General features: G+C 41.9%; 1 protein-coding gene across 1 annotated transcript in view; it reads left to right on the plus strand.

Moving 5' to 3' along the window:
• Nucleotides 1-10,595: 10,595 nt before the first annotated feature.
• Kif26b (kinesin family member 26B) overlaps nt 10,596-20,234 on the plus strand; it is a 326,670-nt gene continuing 317,031 nt past the window's right edge. The window contains exon 1 of the mRNA XM_071619670.1: nt 10,596-10,631. Coding sequence (XP_071475771.1) covers nt 10,596-10,631 — 36 coding nt within the window. The remainder of the gene's footprint in view (nt 10,632-20,234) is intronic.

The following is a 20,234-nucleotide window of genomic DNA, read 5'->3' on the forward strand; positions in this document are numbered from 1 at the left end:
ACAGCTGTGAAGAAATATGGTTGGATAAAAAGGGCAGAGCTAATGGTCACAGACTAAGAGCAACAGACAGCAAGGCCTGTCTGTTCACATTCTTCTTGGTCCCTTAGGTGCAGCCTCTTTCCTCCTTCTGGATATGGGAACCCTCTGGAATGAGGGTCTTAGGATTAACAAACCAGGTTGGCCAGAAAGAGTTCTCTATGGCCAATTTGTACATAGGAAGGTGGGGGAAAGGTAGACTAGTATCTTTAGGTTTTTATGACTGGCTTGGGGGATATGGGATTCTAGTTTCAGTGACCCACCTTGTGAACAAGGAATTCTAGTTTCTATGGCTTGCCTCAGGGGAGAATGAGGAGAGAGAGACAGGAGGGTAGGAGAAGTTCAAAGAGAAGATTTGCTCCTGAGGCTTTCACTGGGGGAGTGTCTTCCGAGCCCCAACATCTGTCTGTTCTCACTAATGGTATCATTTATTTTATTTTATTTACTTATTTTTTGGTACTGGGGATTGAACTCAGAGGCACTTAACCACTGAGCCATATTCCCAGCCATTTGTTGGATTTTATTTAGAGACAGGGTCTCACTGAGTTGCTTAGGGCCTTGCTAAATTTCTGAGGCTGACTTTGAATTCATGATTCTTCTGCTTCAAGCTCTTGAGCTGCTGGGATTACAGGCATGCACTACTGTGCCTGGCACGGTTTTTTTTTTTTTTTTTGTCTTTTTTGAAAAGTTGCTGTGGGGGACAAGTGCATGGAGTACTGCATACATGGCATATGTTAAGGACGTCTGAGTGGCAGGCACTCCCCTTGTGCTAGGCACAAGAGTGGCAGGCCGCTTATCCCAGAGGCACAGCCCTGGGTGTGAGGCCATGTATTGCAGTCCCTGCACTTGCTCCATGGCCCGCTCCTTGATTGTCACTGCAAGGACAGTTAGCAGAATTTGCATTGGTGGCTGCCTGTAATCTGCTTAGCTACTGCCTGAGTGTATATACATGGTAACTGTGCAATAAAATCAGACCTGCTTCCTGCTTGGTCTCCAGAGGTCTTGATTAGTGACTCCACAGTCACACTCTCCTCTGCCCTGTTCCGTGGACCTCCTCGCTGGACAAGAGAGAGCTCATGCAGCTGTGTGTCTATTTCTGCCAATTACTTTCCATAGTCAGTCTCATGCCAGCTTTGAACTAGCCCAGTCAAGTATTACTGCCATTTCATTTTGGTAGTTGAGGAAACTGAAATGCAAAGAGGGTAAGCACTGGGACTGTGCCCACACATGTGTGAGGTATCTGAGCTGGGATTTGAATCAAGATCTCATGTTCCTAAATTGGGGGGAAAAAAAACTGGATTTAATCTGGACTCCCAGCATGTTCAACGAGGCCTATCATCTCAGTTCTCCTTAAGGAAGTTAGGGGACAGCTAAAGCAATTGGACCTAGAGTCAGTGGAGCATTCCTGCCCTGCTTTTGCCCTGTTCATTTACAGGAACTTCAGACTCTCCACCTCATCTCTTGATTCTGCTGCCCAACTGACATGTCTGTGCTAAATGTAAGGCTGTTATTGACAATCCAAGTCCAAAGGTTGGCCTTGCCACCCAGGGCAAGGCTTGTTGGACCTCCGTGATACTCGACTCAGTTCAATCCCAGTCTTGGATTTTTACTTCTTTTTATGGCTTTACTGTGTCCTCTCCAAACCTGATATCCCAGACTCCTCCTGTATCTGGCTTACCTGTTGACTAGGACCCTACACACACTCACATCCTGTTATCCAGAGGACAAACCAGGAGGTTGGTTCTCTTAGCCTGAGGAACTGGAGTCTCTGGATTGGAGGAGGTAGAAAAACGTAGAGGAGTCAGATCCTGAGGAAGGAAGCTTGGGAAATGAGTTGAAATGGAATTCCCTGCCCACCATTTCCTGGAGGGGAAGAAAAATCCTACACAGGAATTGCTGTACCCCTCTGTGGCTCTTGGGCTTTAGACTGCATGGATACCCCTCAGATGCAGTGGCACCCACTGTTTCCAGAGAAAAGAGAGAGGAGGAAGACAAGGGTGGGCCCTCAGAAGAAGAAGGGCTGCACAAGGCACCACAGAGGTCAGTGAATAACATTTAGGGCACAAGGAGGCCAGGGAGTCACAGCTGTTGGTGTGCACGTCCAACCTGGCTGCCCAGTGGTTGATCTGGCTTCTTGGTGAAACACAACATGCCCATGATCTGCTCTGGAGAGACCTGTGGTTTTGCCTTTCTTCACAAAGGTGGAATCTTGACCAGATGCACCGGCAGGGAAGTGTTCTCTGAAATGACGATTTACTTTTCTCGAGGGACGTGCAGTGACAGTCCTGTGAGCGCTGGTTTTTGGAAGAGCCTCTGAAGGGTTCTTGGCATTTAATCACTTCTTATTTTTTTTTCCTATTCACCATTCAGATCCACATGCTTTGGGGCTTTACTTGCCTGAATGCAGCTGATAGCCTATGTGTTCTTATCTTTTCTTTTCCCAAATGTTCAGGGACTGCAAATCCAACTTCAGTAAACTGGAAAGACTGGCACTTTGTTAATTAGTCCATTTTAAATGAAACTGAAACCCAGTCTAGGATTTTTGGTTCACCTCCCAGATCACAGGGATTTATGGCCTCATTAACAGTTGAATAAGCAGTTTTAAATGATCCAAGAACAAGCTGACCACTTGGAATTCTGGGTAGTCAGCTAGGTCTCCTGTCTTTTAGATTGTTTGTGACTTACCTTTGCTTCCCTCGGGGCCCACCCTGTAAAGGAAAGAGACAGGAAATGAGATGCAAAGAGAAAATTGGAGTGAATGGGCATTGTGGTTTATCAAGTAGAATTAACTCTGTGTGTGTGTGTGTGTGTGTGTGTGTGAGAGAGAGAGAGAGAGAGAGAGAGAGAGAGAGAAGAGCAGGTGCACATATTTACACAAAGTAACATCTCACCCGTAAGTTATTAAACACCTCAAGGATATAAAATAAGTGTGGAATTAGGACGTGTCCAAAAGGTCATGGAGAAATGGGGTACAGATGACAAATCTCACATTCATGTTGCTTTTACCCATAAGAAAGACTTATCATCCTTCACAGCCACATCTACTTAAAGATACTGCTCTTGGCCTGGAGCAGATCAAAAATGGCAAATTAAAGATAGAGACAGTCACAAAAACAAAACCAACAAATGACAGCTAATAGCTTGACAGGAGGTTGAAAGACAAAAAGCAGACACAGATCCCCTGCGGCAGCCGTCTGGAGCTGCTTGGTTTAGGGCAAGTAGCCTTTTGCACTCTTAAGTCTTTGGAAATTATGTCATATGGCATGGCCTGAAATTAATTACAGCCATGGTAGACACTGAATCATTCAAAGCTTACGTTATATCTCATAACTTTATAAGATGAGGTCACCTCTAACTTCTTTTGGAAGATTCCTCCAGAATGGTTTAAATAACTATTTATTTAAAAAAAAAAATGCTTCCTTGTATAGACCAGGAAGCAGAAAATATGACCTTCAGGATAAATCTCTCCCACTTCTTTTTATAAATAAAGTTTTATTGGAAATAGCCATGCTTCTTCATTTCCATATTGGCCAGTGGCAACTTTCTCCTTCATCTCAGTGGAGTTGAGTAGTTATAATAGAAACCATGGAGCCAGCCTCAAAGCCAAAAGGATTTATTTTCTGATCCTGCACAGCAAATTTTGCCAATTCCTTGATCTAGATGTTGGGTTCTTATTGGATGTCAGTTTTGTTTATGTGTACATCTGATTCATTTGCATATATTACCAAGTGATCTTTATACACGAGTATGTACACAAACACATTTCTGTGGGGTAGTAAACACAATTTAAATGTTGAGCATCACATTTCCTTTACTTTTCCAACATAGCTTTAGAAAAGAGTTTGCATGAGATTAGCTTCACTCTTCACTTCTTGCTTCACTCAGTTGATGACAGGAATGGTGTGTTGTGACCTCTGACCCAGAGGCTGAAGACATTCTGGAGGACCTACAGCACCTTTGGAAACCTTACCACACATTCACCCTTGTCACAATAGCTCCCTGCACATAGACATGTTGAATGCATCCATAAATAGATAAAATAGATGTCCTTGCAGTATGAAGGACTCAGTGATTATGTATCCCAGACTACTTAGAGTCTTGTTGGATATTTAAGTGGTACTGGAAGTTGACTGTAATGGCAGGAAAGATCATGTGCTCATCAGGTAGAATTTTGCTGTCAGGCTATTTTTGTGGGCCTTTGTCACTGACTTAATGGAGAAAATTTCTCCAGCGAAGGCAGCCATGTTGATTTATTATTCTATTCTAATCTGGCCAATACCACATTTGTGTTAGGTTTTACCAATTCTGACTTAGATATACTCCTTGCTCTGCCCCACTATGTAATATCTCACTGTACTCTATTAATTTCCAAGGACCAAGAGCCAAAACTCATTCTCGAAAATAAGTTTCTGAGATTACAGACTTCTATGTAGTAAAATATATATATTATCATTAAAATAAGCATCAAAGCATGATTTGGATTTGGGGCAGGGAATGAAATGCCATTTTATTATTGAGATATAATTTATATGCCATAAAATTGACCTTTAAAAGTATATAATTTAGTACTTTTTAGTATATTCAAAAAGTTGTCCAGTCATTTTTTTTTCATAAAGGAAGATTAGCTCATTTTGAGGAATTCTATGTAGTCCATAGAATGTGGCTGTTAGAGTTGTACTGAAATGTATATATTTATGAAATGTATATATTTATGCTCTGTTGAGATATACCAATTGGTATACAGGATTTACTGAGCTGGATCTGGACATTCCCGGGCCTCCTTAGTTTATATAATATATGGAATTGCTCCTCCCCAGGGCAGTGTCAGGAACTCATGGCCCAGGCTTCTTCCCTAACCTCGGATTCCAGGGGATTGAACAGCTTCTCTACCTTCTGGGATTCTTTTTCCCTCCAGTCCTGTCTTAGAGGGATGAGGTGTCTTCCCTGCTTGGTTGCTATCCTTATCACTGTAGTAAAGCAGAGAGAGTATAACATGAAAGAAAGCAAAAACAAAAGCACGGACGGGGTAACCCCATGAAAATAGAAGAGGGATCAGCGGAGTAGAGGAAGGAGATGGAGGGAAAGGGAGGAGGGACAGGAAAAGGGAGGAACAGTGGAATGAATCTGATCAAACTTCCCTATGCACATGTATAAATATGCCACAGTGAATCTCACCTGTATGTATATCCACAATGGACTGATTTTAAAAAAACTTCAAATAACTAGAAGAAAGATCAGTAGAGGGCTGGGGTTGTACCTCAGTGGTAAAGTGCTTGTCTAGCATGTGTGAGGCACTGGGTTTGATCCTGAACACTGCATATATGTAAATAAAATAAAGGTATTATGTCCATCTACAACTAAAAAATATTTTTTTAAAAAAGAGAGATATCAATAGCATAGAGGAAAGGGAATAGGGGAAGGGAAGAAGGGAGAGGAGCTACTGGGGACTGAATTAGAGTAAATAGTATTCCATGCTTGTATAATTATATCAAAATGAACCCAATTGTATATCTATAGTGAACAAATAAAAAAAAAGTTAAAAAATGCTTTAGCTGAGTATACATTGAAATGTCAATGAGACCATCTCTTCCTTTCTCTAGCCTTCATCCATCCCGGTCTCCTTGTCCTGAGCAGTCCCATGCAAGTGACAACTCATTTACTTAGAAGAACTATTGTGGTCCTACAGCTTGTGAGGCACCATGTGCTAGGCCCTCTGAACTAAGATAGACAAGGTCCTGCTCTCATAGTTTATATTCCAAGGAAGATAGGAGACATTAAGCAGTTGATTATTCAATTAATTATATAGCCACCATTGAGATATTTACATACAAAGAAATGTGTCGGGTTTTCTGGTAGAAGGATGCAAGATGGAGCTGACTTAGTCTGAAGGCAGGGAAACTTCTCTGAGGGTGTGAGATTTCAGCCAAGATCTGAAGATAAATAGAAAGGACAGTGGTGTGTACAAAGGCTGGAATGCATACAGTGAAGAGAGAATGGCACAGGAGGAGGTGAGAGAGTATCCTGGAGCTACACCACGGAGAGCCAAGCTGGCAGAGGAAGGATTTTGGACTAAGCACTAGAAATTCCCAAAATTCCAAAACACCACTCTATTAGTATGTGTTAAGTAGTTAGAGGTAAAGGTAAGTTTGAGTAGAGTGTGGAGACTTATTGCCATTATTCAATTGAGAGATGATGGTGGCCTAGAGTAGAGACAGTAGAGGTACATTTAGTAGATGGAATGGACAGGATACACTACATTTCATTTATTTTTTTCATTCTTAAAGTTAAACTCTGTGTTAATCAATTTTCCATTCTATAACAAAATACCTCAGATAATCAACTTGAAGAGAGGAAAGGTTTGTTCTGCCTTACAGTTATAGAGGTCTCAGTCCATGATCACTTGATCCCATTATTTCTGGGCCTATGGTGAGGCAGTATATCATGGCAGGAGAACATGGAGGATGAATGAAAAAGGAAGAGAGGATGGGTCTGAGCTCCCCAAATCCCCTTCAAAGACGTGTGCCCAGTGACTTCAGACCTCCTACTAGCCCTACCTCCTAGGTTTTTCACTACCTCCCAATAACAGCAAGTTGGAAGCTAAACTTCTAACATATGGACCTTTGGGGGACATTCAAGATCCAAACTATAGCTGATTCCTTCTTCCTTTCCCATTCCCATTTCCCTAGAAGTCCTCATTTTTCTGTTTGGCTGAGTATATACTCAATATATACAAAAACCATGAATGCCCCTGGAGTCAAGTGGGAGTCATTTTAGGGGAGCTTCAGTGCTGTGTGCATAATGCTTTATATAAGGAAGAGCTCTCCCAGGTGTGATAGTGCATGCCTGCTATGCCAGCCACATGGGAGACTGAGGCAGGAGGAGCATGAGTCTGAGGCCAGCTTGGGTGTTTTAGCCAGCTTTTTGTTGCTGGGACTAAAAGACTTGACAAGAACAATTTTAAAGGAGGAAGAGTTTATTTGGGGGCTCACAGTTTTAGAGGTCTCAGTCCATAGACAGCCCGCTCCATTACTCAGGGCTCAAGGTGAGGCAGGACATGATGGGAGAAAAGTGAGGCAGAGGGAAGCTGATCACATGATGATCAGACAAAATATACACTCCAAAGCCACACCCTCAGTGACCCACCTCCTCCAGCCACACCCTACCTCAGTTAATCCCAGCAGGGGATGAATTAACTGATTGGATTAAGGCTTTCCTAACCCGATCATTTCTCCTCTAAATCTTCTTGCATTGTCTCATATATGAGCTCTTGGAGGACGCCTAATACTTAAACCATTATACTGGGTAATGTAGAGAAACCCTGACTCAAAATTTAAAAAGCTAAAAAATATAAAATAAAAAGGACTGGGGATGTAACTCCATGGTAGGACACTCTGGGTTCAATTCCCAGTAACACACCCACAGAATGTTTCTTCAGATCATTTGCTGAAATTGTTCCTGGGTTCTTTAACTGGAAAAGCTGACAACTTATCAAAAATGCAGTATTCAGAGAAGGCGAAATGTCAGGACATCTAGATAAAATCGTAGGGACACAAAGGCGCATTCATAAACTTGCTTGAACACAGGAGACTACATTTTTCCATGTTGACAAATTCTTTCATTTAAAAAATTATTTTTTTTGTTGACATAAAAAAGTGTGTATATTAATGAGATTCAATGTGCTCTTTCCATGTGTGCATATAGCATGCACTGATCAAATTCACTGCTTTTAAATGCCTCTAAATGATACATATCTCCCCTTCTAAGTAGTGGATCTGCAGGGAGGATCACTAGTTGGGGTAGAGCTCAGAGGGAGACCCATGGCTGCCCAGTGCCTGAGCTCCCAAACCTTCCATAACTTGGCACTTTGGACACAGGCATGTATAAAAGGCTTGCTGTGCTTGGTTCTGATGTTTCCCAGATAACCAGGAGGTGAAGATAAGAAGGAGGGAGGAATGGGGTTCCTACCCAGAGTGAGTTCTAGAGCTCTACCTTTACTTTAACTGTAGGTAGGGCAAAGGTAGGGTGAAGGCTGTGGGCTTCTAGGCCCACTCTGTATTATAAAATTAACCAAATCAAGGTAATTCCCTGGAACCTCTTTTTACTTGAGCCACAGATGACATTTAAATAGATGCCAATGGTGACAGGCAGACTGAGCAAGAGAACAAAAGATTACTGTAGCTGCTGGGATATCTGTATATCTATCTCTAATCTCTATCTCTATATATGAAGATGAAATGGGCCAATACGTCTCCTCTAGGGTTAGCTATATTGTGTGTTTGGAGGCATCGGGGGTTGGGGGTGGAGAAAGTGAACCCAGGTTTGTGGAAGGCAGTGGGAATAGAAGGGGCAGATATGGAAAATACAGTTTAAGCTACAAATTTGAGTTGGAAAAGGATGGGCTCAGCACCCTGCCCGTGGTAGGAAAGCAGCCTGCCTGGATCCCAAAGTTGCTTGCCCACTGGTGAGAGTCCCCTGTGTCTAGCACCTGGGAGGCCCTGGGTTTGATCCCAAGCACTGAAAAAAAGAAACACAAACACAGGGAGAGGGAGAGGGAAAGAGGGAGGAAGGAAGGGAGTGAGAGAGGGCAAGAAAGGAAGAAGATACAGAATACAAGAGGGGGAAGAAGAAGGGAGGGGGAAGGGATAGGAAGAGGAAGGAGGGAGGACCCATGGCATATTGTGTATTGCAGGCTCAAGCAGGGAAGGCCCAAGAAAGTCCAGAGATTGCGCCCAGGAATCCCTTGGCCTTCCCTGTGTTGCTGCTGTGGAGGACTGGATGGGTATGAAGGCTTCTGAATTTTATTTTATTGCCATCACTCTTACCTTCATCAGCTGTGACAGCAAAACAAAGGCTTTCTTGTTTGTTTTCAGGCTTACACCACCTAAGTCACAACCAGGCCTCTGCCAGGCTTCCTCCTTCACGGGTGGGAGGTTGCCGTTTCATGAATTATAAGTCAACATCTCATGCTCCAATATGTCTATTTTACTTGAGATTTTTCTGGCCTGTCAAAAATGCCAAGCACTGACAGGAATAATAAGTTGGGTCTCACAGATGGCATGAATGAAATTGTTATCAATTATGAGAAAAGAATTTGTGTTTAAATGTCAATTACAAGGATGACTTCTATCCTGCCTATAACCTCCTGCTAAAAGTAGAAAATCTGAATTTTTTTTTAAGAATGTAGCAAGAACATGAAAATTTTCTATTCATTTTTATACCAGTCTTCATTATGCTAATTTGGACATAGACCTTACTGTGAACAAGATAATAATTACCCCAGCAGAGTAGAGGCAAAATGAAAATTATTTCTTATGAAAAAAATAGATTGTATGAGACGTTTAAATGTTTTAAAACAGTTTTTATGTATGAAAGGCATTAGCTAGCTCCAATATTAAATATCAAAAGATCCCCATATAAAATGTATTAACTGTCTTCTTCTAGCACATCACACCAAGCCACTAATATACTCAAGATACCCAAGGAAGCTATTTTTCAAATTCAGCCATAAACAAACCTATAGTGAAGGCAGCCACCTGGGACAAAACTTTTTGGTTGAGCCTTTTCAAAATAAACATTAATCTAAAAGCTTAATCTCTGATCCCTCTCCTCCAAATCCTACTTCAAACTGATTCCTCCTTCCTCACTCCCTCTCCTTCTCTCCCCCATTTCTCCCTCAAAAGCTCCATGCAGCTGCATTTAGCCACCTAGGGCTCTGCAGTCCTGAGTTTTAATCTGGTCTATTATGGTTTGGGTGTTCCCTGAGAGCTGCTGTGTTAATATAGCAATGTTCAAAGATGAAATGATCAGATTATGAGAGCTGTGACCTAATCAGTTCTTTGGAGTTTGAATGGACTACCTGGGTGGTAATTGCAGGCGCTGAGGTATGGCTGGAGGAGGTGGGCCACACTGGGGCTTGTCCTGGAGAGTGTATCTTCTCTGAAACACTCCCCCCCCACCCTGTCTCTGCTTCCTGGCCACCTGAAGCAGCTTTCCTCTCCCATACCCTTTTGCCTCGGTGTTCTGCCTCACTCTAGCTCAGAGCAAGGAGTGAACCTCTGCAACCATGAGCTGAAATAAACTTTTCTCCTCTAAGTTGTTCTTGCTGGATATTTTTGTCAAAGCAACAAGAAGCTAACACAAGGTCCAAGTCTTTGGGAAAAATTGGAAAATGAACAAATGAACAACAATAATAAAATAATCAGTACTCCTTTCAGTAAATAGGTAGGAAGCAAAAGACACATCTTTGGGTGAAAGCCCTATTCTTTCCCCATCCATCCTGCTCCCTCCTGCTGTAGTCAACAGCACCAGTGCTCTTCATTATGCAACAACATTTTTGTTTGTTTTGGTGCTGGAGATTGAACCCCAAACTCAGGCATTCTAAGCATGGCTCTGTCACTGAGCCACACCTCCATCCTTTATACAACATATTTTTTGTAAAAGCTAATTTTTTGTAAAAAACACATGAAGCTGACTCTGTACTTTTCTTTCCTGAGCCCCTTGGTATAGAAAACCGTTTAATCTACTCTAATATTTTTAATGAATTTGGTCATCTTGGTGCAATGGGTGCTGGTCTTGAAAGAAAAAACCCGCCAAAGGTAAGAAGCAATTTACCTGGTTAAACTGTGTGGAAAATCTTAAATTGTAGGGGTGTAGTCTGCTACTAATGCACACGTGAGCCATATTTAGCACCTCTATCCATCAGGGCTGAGAATAAAATGCCAATAGCCAAACAGCAACAGAGTTGGAGAGTGTTTTCTAGACGGCTCCTGGTGTGATCTCCCAAGCATAAATTTTTATTCATCATTCAGGAGGAAACACAGATTACTTTCAGTTCAGTTTTTACTTGGAGAATTTGAAAATTCAGAACCAAAACCAAAATGGAAAGAAATCCCCATCCCTCCGCACATCACCACTGCTCATGATGACTTTTCAATGGAACTCACAGACCATTATCAGAGAAATTGCCTCCATCCTGGGCCTCTTTTCTAAGGTCCTTTTACCTTTTCTTCCTAACTTCTCCCCAAGAACCTCTGAATTCATCTACTTTATCTTCATGTTCCTGACCACAGTATTTCATGCTTCCTTTCCATTGCTCTTTCCATACTGTCCTATCAACCTAAAACAACAGAGGAGATGGCTCTTCAAAAAATTGTTATTTATTTGGGAGTGAGCAAAGATTACGACCTGGAATATGTGTGCTCTGATGGATCACAGGCATATTCATGAAGACAAAAGGAGGCAAGGGCTTTTAAAGCCAAAACAAGGAAGGTTACATATGTTGTTTTGAAACAATTATGCTTGACTACAAGGATCAATAACAAGTGTGGCATAAGCCCAAGCCAGATAGGCAGTTTCTGGGCAAATGTCCTTGAAGAAATATTCTTTATGCAAGGTTGGAGTTCTGGCAGAGTGTCTTGTGATAGTTCTTATTATCGGACAAATCATGCATGAGATGCTTCTTCGTGGCTTCCCACCTTGATTTTGCTAGAGTTTGACATAAGTGACTCCATTTTGATTCTGGTCACTTTTGCAGTTCTTACCTCCTCTCTGAAATCCCCCTTTTGCATCTCATGCCATCAGATCCTTGTTGCAGTCATCTCCCCACCTGTGTTAGCCAGCTTTCCTGTACTACAACAAATACCTGAGTATCAACTTATAAAGAGACAGTTTTAGAGGGTTCAGTCCGTGTTCATGGGTCCTATTGCTTTGGGTCTGTGGTGGTACATCATGGTGGAAAAATGTGGTCAGAAAATGAAAGAGAGTAAGGAAAAGGCATCAGAGTCTCACTGTCTCCTTCAAGGGCATGCCCCAATGACCTGAAGACCCCTCACTAGGCCCTACGTTAAAGATTCCACCCAGCACCAAGCTGGGTGGGCCACACCTTAAACACTGGAGCTTTGGGGGACACTTAAGATCCAAACAGTAGTGCCATCTCTGGCTCATGCAGCCTTGTTCCTTGAAGACATAACTCCTGTAGTCTTATCATGGACCAACCCTGCTTGTCTGATGATGTTGGTGATTCCTGTGTTCTTGTAGATTGTCCTTCTGGCATCTCAAGTCCTTGATCCAGTGGCCCTGTCCAAGGACCTTATTCTTCACTCAGTCTCAGCCTCTCATCTCCATAACTATGCCCTAGACCTTATTGCAATAATGATTGGCAATGCAGATCTTATCAATAACTCTTTGACCTCTCCCTCTTTTTTGGTCTCTCCATCTAAAATCTTGACTCCAAAACTCTTCCACTCCATTGAGTTCTAACATCCATTCCCCAATCCCACCATTCTTTTCCCTCTTTCTCACTTGCCTAGGTCTTTGCTTCTCTCCTGATCCAGGTTAGAGTCCTTATCCTCCATTTTAATCATGATTTTGCTTTATCATCTTGTAAAATTAACTCCTTTACCCATCTTCCTCTTCATCTTGCTCTTTTCGTAGCACTGCAATCTTAGTAAAATCCAGTTCTCCATCTGTTGTGCACTTGTACACACTCAGCTGAACTTGAGTGGAATAAAACACAGAACCATGTGAGGTTACTATTAATTTCAAGTGGACTCTTAATTCTGGCTGCCAGTTGTGCCTTCATTGCTATTCCTGGTCAACTACTTGCACTTTTTTTCCCTCTCTTTCCCTTCATTTTTATCTTTGGTCAACTACTTTTATCTTCCCCTCTTTTCTACACCTGACACCTTTGCTCCATCTTACTCTCAACTGAATTTCCTCAGCCTCCTCCTGTCTACCCTCTCATCTTTGCCCACATACTTTCCCCTCTCCTGATTCTATGGATGAACTGCCCATCATTCTTTAAGGCCAGGCTTCCACTGGTACAAGTATTCGTTGACCACCACTCTGTGCCAGACACTGTTCTAAGAGTTTTCTGCAGATTAACTCACTTAAACCTGTAAGGTGGGTACCATTATTATCCCCATTTTATGGTGAGTGAACTCAGAACCAGGTCAAATGAGCAGCACTCACCTGTTGATCATTCATTCCCTCTTTCTTGGAATACTTTCTTTACCTATTTCCTGAACCTCTCTTAGTTTCCCCCCTTTACCTCATTAAATATTCCTTCTCAGTATCTTTTGCTGGTTCCTCCTCACGTGCTCTAAATTAAGTCCTGGGACACTCATTCATTAACTTTTTCTCTCTCAACATTCTCTCCCTATGTGATCTCATCCATTCCCATAACTTCAGGGCTACCTATTTGGTTTTGATTTCCCAAATTATATCTCCTTCCTGGATCTTGTTCCTGAATTTGACCTTAGAGTCCCTTAGTCCATTTGGGCTGCTGTAATATAACAACCAATCTTATTTCTCATTGTTATGCAAACAAGATCAAAGCATGGGCAGATTCCACGTCTGTTTTATAGATGGCCATCTTCTCACTGCATCCTAACTTGATGGCAGGGACAAGGTAGCACACTGGGGCCCCCTCTTATTAGGGCATGAATCATACTCATGAATGCTTTGCCCTTGGGTCCTAATCACTTTCCAAAGGCCCCATCTTTAATACCATCACCCTGGTAATGAGGTTTCAATTCATAAAATTTTTAACATTCTGTCTATAGCAATTTCTCTGAACTTTTCAACTGTTTCCCTTCTTCACTCAGCCTATTTCAAATCATGCTGGCTCCCTGCTGTTTCTAATCTTGCTAACCTTGTTCTCACCTCAGGGCCTTTGTATATACATGTTCCCCTGTCTGGTATGCTTCCCCAGGATGCCTGCTGTGGTTCATGGCCTCACTTCCCTCAGGTCTCTGTGTAAATTTTCCGAAATAGAGTGGCCATCTCTGACCATCCTGTGGAAAAGGAAATAACCCCTCACTTCAGCTCCAAAAGTCCCTTTTCCCTGCCCTGCTTTATTGTTTTCCATGTGTCACATGACATATATTTGCTCATGCATTCATTTTTCCTCCAGAAGAGAGCTCCATGACAGCCACGCCCTTGTTTTATTCATGTTCTGTCACCATTACTGGGCATTTAACAGGTGCTCTATAAATTCATTTGTTCAACAAATCAAAGAAGCCACCACAGGAATGCAGACATGTATGCTTTTCAAAATTCCATGCGCTCAGTGTTTTAAAAAGTAAATTTTTAAAATATGTAAATTGATTTATATTTACACATTGAATAAAATAACAAATATATAAGTAAGTTGCCTTTCCTCATCCCTTAAGTTTTCAGACATTTATAAATGAACCTGAAATTAGCATAAAAGATTCCAGCAGGTTTTATGTTTTCAGTCGTTGGTAATAGAAATAGTTTAATAAAAACATTAATAGGTTATGGTTTTGCTGAAGGATTACAGTATTTTTGAAAGGGAAACATCAATAATCCAATTTTACCACTTCCTTAAACCTTTGAAACACACAGTACTTATTAATATTGAATTATTTAATTGAAATTTTTAAAAAACAATAAAAAACTTACCCTGATATTAACTGTCCAGTATCTAAAGGTTTTTTAATAGTGTCTCAGTAACATTGACTTAAAGATTTGGTTTCTAAGAAAAATGGCCAGCCTTAGTTAACAATAAATCAGGTTAGGCTATTTGCAGAAAAAACAACTAAAACTGCTTGTAGATAGCAGTGTGGAAAGATCAGATAGTAAGCAAGCCACTGTCCACAGCTGAGCTCTATTTTCAGCTCCCAATAACAGTGGAATTAATAGCAAACATATCTGTATTTGAAACTTGAAGAACACAATTATGCAGTCCTCTGAGAACAACATTTTGTGGAAATGCTACAAAGAATTGTACCTGAAACCCATTTACAAAGTTATACTCCCAAGGGCTTTGTCATAGAACTTAAAAAAAAATCTTGTGGGCAACCTCTTGACCATGTCACTGGGGGACAGAGGAATTCTGAGAGTATATTTTTTTCATAAATAATTGGCATTCACATATATCCCCCAAGGATATAATCAGATTCACCCAGCAGCCATGAAGACAGCTAGCCTGAGGCTGTCCTGTTTGGTGGACCCATTTGTCTGGGTTAAATGCCAGCTCCCCCTATGGAGGTGCCTGCAGTTTGCCTGGGACATTCTAGGCATAGCAGGGAGTCATTCATCTGGGCAGTGGCCAGATGGAGAGAAAGATCTTGCCGAGTCAGAGTCTCCTTCATTCTGAAGGAGATTTCTAGAGTTTTTTCTACCTGTGTCAGTTTAGTTACCTCTGGATAGACAAGGGCTCATTGAGAAGTCGATTCTGATGTGGCTTCATAGAGCACCAGGAAACCCTGTGACCGCTGAAACCCACTGTGCATTGGTTTCCAGAAATGTTTGCCATTTCCAGTGACCATGGTTGATTAAAATCTCATCCCAGTCCAAAATGTGCCTCCAATCCTTGGACAGTGTCTCCAAAGCAGGGAGACTATTAGACCACAGAAGTCACTTTATGAACATTTCTAGAGTGAACCTTTAGCATCAAATCAGAGGAACACTGGTAGAGGAAGGTGGGAGGAGTTGTTTTCTTTCCAACTTTGGTTATCTCCATTCTTGAGCCTGTCTAACTTGTACTGCTGCCTCCAGAATCCTACACCAGAGCCATCCTACTGGTTTCCACCCAAAGAGGTACATACACCCACCTCTGTGTGTGTAGAAAATGTGAACTATGGACCCTTGCTACTCTGTGATTACGGACTCTTTCTTTTATACCTTTTTAAAAATTTTATTGAGGCTGTTTGTATTAGAGATTTTGGTGTTATAGTTGCTGTGTTTTAAGTTTCTTATATAATTGATTTACACAGGTAGACTATATACATAAATTGATTTATTCAAGTCTGTCTCTTGTAGGGTCTCTTAAAGATAGCCAGAATTCCCTTTAAAAAAAAAATGAAGATAAATTGCTAATTCAATAGCAGATAAGTACAGTGTAGTCTGGCATTCTAGATGCCCATGTTTGTGGCTTCCTCACCCTTTTTCTCTTTTATATAGTGACTTCAGCTTATTGTGCTTAAGGCTATGTAGGAGCATCTAGAAGGAAAACCTTAAAATAAGCAGCTTCGGTCTTTTGTCAGGTCTTCAAACTGTTCTGCCCACTCACCCTACCATAAGGGCACTCTGAGAATCCTGCAAAGATGTGACCCTTAAAGAGGTTAAATTCTGTGAGTGGAGGGCAACAGGAATGGCACCATCCAGGGAAGATGGCGAATCATGGTACATGCCCAAGGTCATGTCCAGAAATCCATGCCTGCCCTTCAGTAACCCCTTAATCAGGAAGGAATCTCAATTGAGAATGGCTGGCTGGCTCTTTGATTCTATGGTTGCAGAATAGCTTGTGGCCACTGTTTCTCAGGGACCATTGTTAGATTGTTATTGACTGACACTGACAGAGAGTTGTGGTCAAGTCTCTGGAGAAGGACTTCTTGCCCCTCCTTTCTCCTTCCTGGCCCTGCCATCCTACCATATTCAAAACTGTTTTAGTGATGCTTTGTTCATTCATCATGGTGAATTTCCAATTTAGATCTTTTTACTAAAGCTTATTATGGAAGAAAGAAAGGCAAGAAGCATTGCAGAGGAATTGTTTTCTTTCCAACTTTGTATCCCTCCCCAAATGAGCAGACAAGATATTTGATGGTGAAGGGTTAAATTTGGGCATCACAGGTAGGTGCTGGAATTGTGAGTTACGAGTATAGACACCCTTTGTCAGATGTTCCTAGAATATTCTAGCTTTCCCCCAGGATGTGTTAAGTCATTTCTAATGCATCATGAATGAAAAATTAAAAAAAAAAATACACAGCTCAGTTCCTCATTCTCTAAGGGTCTGCCCCAGGCTGGGGCACTTAGGGCCAAGGCTTTGTGATTTCTCTCACCAAACCAAAGCCAGCATGAGCTTGGCATATGGTTTGAGCTACGTAAATGTGGTTTTTTTTTTTTTTTGTAGGAATAAAGAAATCCTTGGTCTCTTCTATAATTGCACCAAATTATACCTTCACAAATGACTTTGTCTTATCATGGCATTGGTTTCTTTTCTCCAGAAGGGAAACTGCAAAGTTACCATGATGTAAAATCTGGCCAGAGGCTTGAAGTGATTTCATTTAAAAAGCCACCTCAGCTGTCCCCTCTCAAACCTAGGCCAAGAGGCAAACAGGCTCAGCCACTGAAGCCATGTACCAGATCCACAGTTCATGTGACCAGGAGCTTGGGAACCCACATCAGCCTTTTCCATCATATTCATAAACAGCCTGTGGCACATTCAGCAGCCCCCTGTCCCCAGTGAGGGTGGAGGTTGGGACAGACAGTCCAGGATCTTCACTCCACCAGCATGTGAGGTTTTAATAGAGAGACTGTTCCCACCCACAGTGTGTTTATACACACCTGCTAGACCCAACCCCACTGACAGCTGCACCCAGAGAATCCAAACATACGGTAGTATGCTCTTAAAAATTTACTGCACCTAAGGGAAACTGAGGCAGAGAAGAGCCAGAATTTGTTTCCAGATATAGAACAAGCACTCATTGTCTTGTCTTTTTAATGAAAACAGCAAGAAGGGACCAGGTGAGAAGTCTTAAGTCAAAGTTTCAACTATGGTCTAGTTGACATTGGGGCCTGGATAATTTTTTGTTAAGGGTCAGGTGCAGGGACCAGGTGTTGCCCTGTGCCCTGAAAGATATTTAGCCATATCATTGCCTCTACCCACCAGATGTTAGTAGCCCCCTTCCAGATGTGACAACTGAAAATGTCTCTCCCCGTGTCCCCTGGAAGTTCAGAATCACTAGCCATTGACAACCATTGGCATAGGAAGAGAATTTGGTGAAATGACATTTGCGTTAGACCTTTAGCCTTTGGGCAAAAATTAGTCTTTGGGCTATGCCTCTAGAACTGTTTGTCATTTGCTTGAATTATTGTCTACAAAAAGCAGCAGTACCCAGTGCTGAGGTACTCAGAAGTGTTGCAGTTCCTGGGGTGGAACAGAGAACTCAGCTCCTCTGAAGGCCAGCACTAGGGTTGCTTGGAAGAATGAGGCAACTGTTTCTTCTCTTTTTCCTTCTTCTCCTTTCATCCTGTCTCCCTCTCCTTTCTTTCCTCTGGGATCTCTGGAGGGTGCTTATTATTATGCAGATTCCAGAGCCCCTCTCCCCAAAAATTCCTATGCAGAGGGTCTGAGAGCCTGAGACCTGTCTTGTTATGTAGGTTTCCAAAGTAATTCTGCTAGGAGGCCGTGGTGAGGCAAACCCTTGACAAACATGGCCTTGGAGGGATGTGGGAACACACTCTCCCATTCCCCTCAGACTTTAAAATCGATCTGAAACAAACAAAAAAGACACCTCGACGAGAAAGTGAACAGTGATACAAATTCATAAGAAAGACGAAGCAAATAAATATAGGTACCTCTTTTACTGAAAAGGGATTCACTTGTTCATTGATTCATTCAGCAAACACTTTGAGGGCTGCTGTACCTCAGGTATTTTTCTAGACATTCCGGATTCACCAGTAAACAAAATAGGTAAAAGTTTCTGCTCTCATCCAGTTTATACTTTGGAGGGACAGACAATGAAAGAACCATAGAGAGTGACAGTTCTGTGGAGAGAAATAAAGCAGAGAAGGGGGATAGGGAGGGCTGGCTGGAGGGAAGTGGTATTTGAGTACCTCGAAGGTGGTGAGATATGGCCAGGCAGATGTCAGTGGGGTAAGTTGTCCACGTGGGAGGAACGCAAGTACAGATTTCCTGGCTGAACATTCTTGGTGTGTTTGAGGAATAGCAGAAGGGTTTTGTGGCTGGCACAAAGTGAGTCAGGGAGCAAGTAGTGGGACATGAGGTCAGAGAGGGACCAGGAAGCCAGATCCTGCAGAGCTCCATGCAGCGACATTGACTTTGACTCTGAGGAAAGGGGTGGAGGCCAGGGAAGAATTTTACACTCTGGAATACCAGGATCAGATTTAAGAGGATCCCCCTGGCTGCTGCGTTGGGAATGAACTCCAGGGGGGAAAGAGTCAAAGTTACCATTACTATTAACATTATGGCATGGTTTCTGCCCCTAGGAATTTACCATGATCGTGAAGATAGAACACGTCCAACTCTAATAAGGAAGTGTTTGCTAAGCACTACGAGTGACTCAGACCAGAGAAGTGCTGTGAGAGTCCAAGGCAGGGAGCCATCCCAGTGGGGAGTTGGACTTCATGGATGTGCGGGGCCCTAGGATGAGCAAGCAAGGTTTTTGTTTTCAGCTTGGTGTATGGAAATATAATTGACACTCAGTATATGGTACACATTTGAAGTGTAGACTTTGACACATTTGGAGTTATATTTACACACTTGAAACCATCCCTCCTATCTACTTACCCCTAAATGTTGTCTCTTTGTTTATAAGAGCAGGTGCGAATTATCATCAGGGAAGGAACCTAACTAAAGTCATAGAGGGAAACGTAGGGGCTTCTATGGGACAGAGGCAAGCCCATGATGCTTTACAGGAGGGTCCTGTGAGGACCTGTGGCAGATATTTGGCAAGATGGCTTGAGGAAAATTATGTGGGACCCAAACACTGGGTCACAAATATTAGGTCACAGGGGAATCATGGAAGTATTTAAATTTGTTGTAGGACATGGTCTAAATAGGGTTTATCTGTTAAAAGTTCATCTTCTAAAAACAAAAGCAGCACCACCAAATCTTAGGTATTTTGTTTTATTTTTTTGTAGAAACTCCAATAAAACAAAGCCAATTTCATTCACACTGTATTTCATGCATATAAAATCAATGAAAGGAAAAAGAAACATTAGGCAATTTCATAATTAGGATACTTAATAGAATCCATGCCTTATAAGAATCCAACTGCTTTCAGAGTGAAAATAATTCCATTTACCACCTGATGGTACCTTAAAGCCTACACATAAAAAAATGTAACTAGTCTAGATAGACTTTAATAATTGAAAGGTAAAATTTTAGTGTGTCATACTAGAATCTCGATCAGTGCTTATAATTGTAAGATTTATCACTTTATTTTTGTGTCATGTTGAAGATGAACTTTAATGTTAAGGGAAACCTTTTAAGTACGTATTAGGAGTCCATTCTCGCTTCCTAAGCTCTTACTCTATTTCTGAATGGATCCTGTTTCTCCAGGGTCAAGGGATAGATTTTCAGGATTGGAGATAGGTATGCTAATGTGAAATCATTTCTCTTTCTACATCTCCTGGGTGGGTATTGGTAGCTCTCAGGAGACAATGGCCAGTTGGTGGCTCTATGATTCTAACTGAACATCTAGCAAAGC

The sequence above is a fragment of the Marmota flaviventris genome, chromosome 12 (assembly GCF_047511675.1).
Source record: "Marmota flaviventris isolate mMarFla1 chromosome 12, mMarFla1.hap1, whole genome shotgun sequence".
Lineage (NCBI taxonomy): Eukaryota > Metazoa > Chordata > Mammalia > Rodentia > Sciuridae > Marmota > Marmota flaviventris.